At 41.3% G+C, this 5,913-nt stretch overlaps 2 protein-coding genes across 2 annotated transcripts in view; both read right to left on the bottom strand.

The window, feature by feature from the left end:
* The window catches only part of LOC101311534, a 9,764-nt gene extending 8,011 nt beyond the window's left edge, over nucleotides 1–1,753 (bottom strand). The window contains exons 1-3 of the mRNA XM_004290918.1: nucleotides 1,537–1,753; nucleotides 958–1,067; nucleotides 264–366 (exon numbers count right to left, since the gene is read on the bottom strand). The gene's annotated coding sequence lies outside the window, so the exon portion shown is untranslated. The remainder of the gene's footprint in view (nucleotides 1–263; nucleotides 367–957; nucleotides 1,068–1,536) is intronic.
* A 400-nt stretch (nucleotides 1,754–2,153) lies between these two features.
* On the bottom strand, nucleotides 2,154–3,618 carry LOC101311241 (sigma factor SigB regulation protein RsbQ-like). Its single transcript, XM_004290917.1, has 2 exons — nucleotides 3,097–3,618; nucleotides 2,154–3,014 (listed from the first exon to the last, which is right to left on the bottom strand). Exons 1-2 carry the CDS (start codon nucleotides 3,471–3,473, stop codon nucleotides 2,582–2,584), a joined length of 810 nt encoding a protein of 269 aa, XP_004290965.1. The 5' UTR covers nucleotides 3,474–3,618; the 3' UTR covers nucleotides 2,154–2,581.
* Nucleotides 3,619–5,913: the final 2,295 nt, after the last annotated feature.

Genomic DNA, 5,913 nt, shown 5'->3' with positions numbered 1-5,913 from the left:
AGAGAGAGAGAAGAAGAAGAAAGAGATAAAAACTATGTGGATTTAATTAAACACAGGGTAATAACGTCTTTTTCTCAAGAATCATTGAAATGGGCACAAGAATAAGACTTTAATTGGAATGGGCTTTAGTTTTCAAATATTTAGGCATTAGGGCATTTTCCCTAGAAATAAACTTTACCAGCAAATAAACTTGGTAAACAACAGGCAAACCACTAATCACTAATCTTTTTATTCCAATGGCAGTGATCAGCTGTGTTACATACCAGTGTATACAAATCAGTTTGCACCAAGACATACGCCAGAAAGTCAACACTTCCTTGCAATAAAGAGTAAAGCAAAAGTGCAGCAGCCTCACCAGTCAAGTACCTACAGAGGGAGAAAATGAGAAACGCTAAACGAAAGTTGTACTCTCAGTTTGCATACACTAGATATTGAGCACCATAGCTGTGCAGATTGTATTCTGGAAACAATATACATAAACTCATGTGAATTCATTGCATATCAAATACAAGAAAGTTAAGTAAATATTGCCACCGCACATGACAAAGAGATCAACTAGTACACAACAATAAACAAGTACACAGCAGCACACTGCTCAAATAGAGCAAGTAGCTGTACATGATATAACTATATAACTGAACTGAGCAAACTGAACTAAAAAGCCACTACTGATACGTAACCAAAAAGCTGATCTGAGCTTATCAATTTAAGTAAAAAACTGAGTATTTGTAGACTTTCCTTTGCATGTCTTCTCCAATGAAAAATGAGTATCTAAGCAAACAAATTGACCAAGCTATTAGGTAGAGTAACATTCTGATATGTTAAGTAAACAAGATTCGATATTAAGGTACACTGACTTCATACATTAGTCTATCTCTTTATCAAGCTAAAGAAGATTAAGAACCAAATAATAGTTTAAAGATTAATGATAATTGCAAGCAAATGAATGTATCTTACCTAATGTTTTTCTTTCAGAGTTTGAAAGGGTCTTGGTAGGCTGGTAGCTATATACTCCTCTTCCTCTCCTCAATCTAAATTTGTTGCTGGGAAGCTCTTGTTTTTATCAACTGCACCATACATGTCAATTGAAGTAAAAAAAACTGAGCATATCAAATGAACAAGCCAGTAGGAAGTAATATGCCGTTCAATCAACAAAGTAGGACTGGTAAAGTCAGATTAATCATAACAATATAAACTAGTGTAAGATTCTGATAAACAAGATATTTAGACTCCTCTGAGCTACTGATGTGGTGTATTTAGGGAATCTGGTATAGAAATCAATGAACTACTCACAAAAAAAAAAAATAAAAAAAAAAAAAAAAAACCCCAAAAAGACCATGAAATTTATCAATTCATAGCAGATCAAGCTACCCAGGCACCGAATCCTTTCTTAATCAATCAATCAATCAAATACATACAGCCCATAAACAATTTGCTAAGTAATCAATCTTTACTCAATTCCAAATCCTCCATGAAAAAGAAAACCAGAGAAGAGTTGAAGATGAGAGAGAAAGAGAAAGAGAGAGGAGATCGGACCGAAGCAGTGAGTGAAAGAGTCGAGCAATACTTCGCAGCTGGAGTACTGGGGAAGTGGGGAGCGTCTGCAATCGTTCTCCAACGCTTGCTTATGGAGTCCGCCCAATTTTGGGGCCGCTCCGTAAGACGGTGAGAAAGGGACGCGGGGACTGTGTATGCTCATTTATACGAGTCCCGAGTCTCACCAAACGCCGGACAAGGCTTATTTTCCAGTCCCAGCTAAACAAACATGCAGTAACCCCCCATATACTTGAGATCAGATAACACTAAGTCAATGACACCATATAATTGTACTTAAACATAACTACATACCCTTACTCTCCTGCATGTGATCATGTCAAATCAAAGTTTCATTTTCTTTGAGATTATGCTGGAGTTTTCTTTAGTTACATAATAATTATTAGAAAATTACATATTGATATCTTTATTCTTCAATTTTAAAATATGTGGGTCTTATCGAGTAGTTGGTGATGACAATTGAAGAGACAGCAAACTTATTCTAATGAGTCCATATAAATATAACTATAAGAACAGGGAGGTAGAATTATAGATAAAAAAAGAACATCTTCAGTACACGATATGTATCTTCAGATTCATACATAGATGATCAGGATTAAAAAAAATAATATATAAATATGGTGGTCAAACATATGAATTGTTATGAACGGTTAAGATTATGTCGTGTGAATATACGTCGTGCATACAAGAATTCCCACAAAGGAAGATGCCAAACCCAAAAGAGTAAAAAGAAAAAAAGTAAAAAGAAAAAAAGAAAGGCAGAAGAAAATAGAAGAAGACAAAAAAAAACAGAAAAGAAGGCCAAATTGACAAAAGAGGGACACATAACCACGTGATAATCACATGGAGATTCTTATCCCCTTCCGCAGATCATATAATCCAAAGTGGAAGAAAAGCCCAAAAGGACTAACGTCCACAGATTATTATACACGCGTCATCAATCTCTAGCCTTATTGGAATTTCCTCTTCTGGGACCCCCACTTAGTGGGCCGAGCCGGGCACACATTCGGGTCGGGTACATTTATTACTACGACGACAACAGACACTGGCGGAGCTTACGGGCCAACAAACCCGGCGCGCTCAAATGCGGCAAGTGGCCCTCCGTCTCGAGCGTCACGATGGTGTTCCGGCCACCCAGATGGTCTTTCAGGTAGTTCGCCACGGAGGCAGGGACAGAATGGTCTCTTGCGGTCTGGATTATGAAACAGGGCACCCGGACAAAGCCCAAAAACTCCCTCAGGTCGCTGTTGAAGACGGCCCGCGAAACGAAGAGCGAGATATCGGGGCGCATGTTGAAAAGGGTCCGGCTGAACTCTCGGACGGCGGCTGGCACGTCGGCTCCAACGGCTAGTGGCGCGAAGCCGTTGACCCAGGCCGAGTAATTCGCCTCCATCGCCGAGAACAATTTCTCAATCTCCTCCTGCTCGAACCCTCCGTGGTAGTCCCTGTCGTTCAGAAACCTAACAGACAGACTTCAACAATCAAAATGACTGATATCGGAATTGATCGATTGAGTTTGGATTTTAGATTGGATTTGTTTACCTTGGAGAAGCGCCGAGGAGGATGAGCTTGGAGAAAAGCTCGGGGCGGCGAATGGAGGCGAGGATGCCGATCATGGCGGAGACAGAGTGGCCGACGTAGGCGCACTTTTTGACACCGACGGCGTCGAGGATGGTGAGCAAGTCGTCGACGAAGGGGTCGAGGTTGGTGTAGCGGTTGAAATCGAAGTAATCGGGGTTGACACTTCCGGCGCAGACGAGGTCGTATACGATGATGCGGTAGTTAGGTTTGAAGTAAGGGAGAATGCGCTGCCAGGCGGATTGGTCAGTGCCGAAGCCATGGGCCAGGACCAGGTACTGCTCGCCCAACCCGGTTACCCGGACATTCAGAGCCTCTAAGATCCTGGCGTTGCTGGGCATGGTTTGTCAAAAGGAAAGGCCGTCTTGGTTTTTGGTTTTGTGTGTATGGGGGGATTATGGATTGGATGCTGATGGCTACTGTATGTGGTTGTGAGTTGTGAGAAGATTAATAGGAATAGGTGGGCGAGTGATGATGAGCAGGTGTGAGCTATCGTTTGGTTTGGTTTCTGGTATTTATATTGCCCGATGAAGTATCTGAGGGTAGAATAGTAGATATTGTGACAGACTTGTTTCTATTGTATCCCCCACACTGCTTTTACTTGGTATTTTGTCCCTAAGCTTAGGCAGAGTGTTTTATAGCGCACCGAAGTTAAAAATAGCTTATTACGTGGATATATCGGAAAGAATGACTAATCTAACGGTTTTCAACTGGAGCTTCAGTACTCCTCGAAACTTCGGAGCAGTGTGAAATGTTTGGAGCTTTAGCGATACATATTTGATTCTTTGACAAGCTTTGTCCGCTTAAAGCCGTGTGATCTCTTTCATTGTCGTGGCCTTAAAAACTGTGGCCCATTTCATCATAGCTGAAGGATACCCTTTCCTCTCTGGATTATCTTTCAAAAGAATTTTAGCAATCGTTAGATTTTGGGGTTGTTGAAGTGCTAGGACAAGCATATGTAGGGCTTGTTGAAATAAGGGAAACACAGTGCCGGGAGTTCATGACTTTATCGTGCCGGGAAGTGAATTAAGATTTTTGATTTTTGTGTCAAATTTCTCTGGGTGAAATATTGGTATCGATCAGTTGGACAAGAACCTAATATCTATTACCAGGCCCTCTATTTCCATGCATTTCTTTTTCTCTGTGGTCCTGCGAACAAGTACTTAAAAATCGAAAACATGACCACTTGCAGAGGCAATTCATAAATTTTCATAGGGCTTTATGGCGACATCCGAGACGGTGATGGCGTTTGTTGCAGCTAGCTAGTACTCAAAGGCGCGCACTTAAGGCAAATGATTCCTAATAATTTGTGTTTAGCTTGATTAGTCCAGTATGAGTAACGAGAAGAACTTCTATAATTGTCTCTGAAAAGCCTTAAAGAATAAATTTTGAAACAGCTGCCTCCGTCGTGGCGCTGGCGGCACCATTGGTTGATCGGTGTTGGCTACAGACTATATTGGGTGCCCTAGAACGTACGTAGGTGATGATCGATTAGGGCAAAGAAAAAGCAGACGTACTTGAACCAAACCATGATGACGATGATAATGGACATGGACTTGTGTACGTGAAGCACATTAGGAAACTGATCGATCAAAATCTGGGCTAGATAGAGTGCAGCACATGAAACATATGCCATGCGCGCCCAGAAGTACTGTCATATATATATAATTGACTCATAAGATAAGGTAGATTGATCATTGATCTACAGGAAGACGATCCCAGCTTCTTTTTGTTTTTCATTTTCGGTGTATCAGAAGGAATCGAACCTCCTAAGATGTCCTAACCCTAGTCCCTACCCTCCCGTCGATCACGACCGAATAATATCCATCCTTCTGTGGATGAGGTAATTCTCAAATGAACAGATCAATGCACGCGAATAGTCCAAGAGCAATGGATCGATGATGGGTTTAAGGACTTACAGAATATCTCCAGCTGCTCATCAGTATTATTAGCCAGAAGACAATACTTTTGGTACAGAGAGGCAAGGAGAATCGGATTCAATTTTTGAATGGGGTAGCCTTCAATCTAAAACAGCAAAATATACTGCAAAAAATAGGGTCCAGTCTTCTTTTTTTTCTCGTTGCCGCATCCATAATCCATTATCTCTGATCTGTGATTGGCTACAAACTTGACATTCTCCATATTCATTTCCTCACTGTGTTCGACAAAGACTGCTCGATCGTGCCAAATTGCCCATGCCAAACAAAACCCTAGCTCCCTTTCTCTCACTTCTTTTCACCAGGAAGAAAGCAAGGCTAGGCATGAGTGTTGCCCAAACGACGTGGATAAGCATTCACTAAGATCAATTGGAGCTTTGTTAATTAGACTATATATCTAGCTTCCATCAATGAGATGAGGGCATCTATGAGAGGACATGATCGATCATCTAGAAAGATTAATACTACAGAGTTTACTGGATTGGGTGACTCGGGTCCCCTCTCATACCTAACAATGACGTACGAGACAAGAATCCAAGATCGCTCAGGGGTGTATATACACGTATTTATACACATGTACGTATTGTGGATGAGGTGGTTCGAAGCATCGGTTTGGTGACTCGGAAGTCTAGTAAGGATTATTATGATCATGATGAGATTATCTTATCTACTTGGCTTTTGAGGGGTCTATCGTTTCTCCATCTACTTTGCTGTTCAGCATCTTCCTCGTATTCTCTCGACGACTCATGTATATCTATCTCTGCCTATAATGGCATATGTCTACCCATCACTCATGGCTGATGGGCCTCGCTAGCTATGATCTTCCTCCTTGTTGTATGCACGT

This window comes from Fragaria vesca, linkage group LG2 (assembly GCF_000184155.1).
Source record: "Fragaria vesca subsp. vesca linkage group LG2, FraVesHawaii_1.0, whole genome shotgun sequence".
NCBI lineage: Eukaryota > Viridiplantae > Streptophyta > Magnoliopsida > Rosales > Rosaceae > Fragaria > Fragaria vesca.
This window is presented reverse-complemented; position numbering and strand designations above follow the sequence as displayed.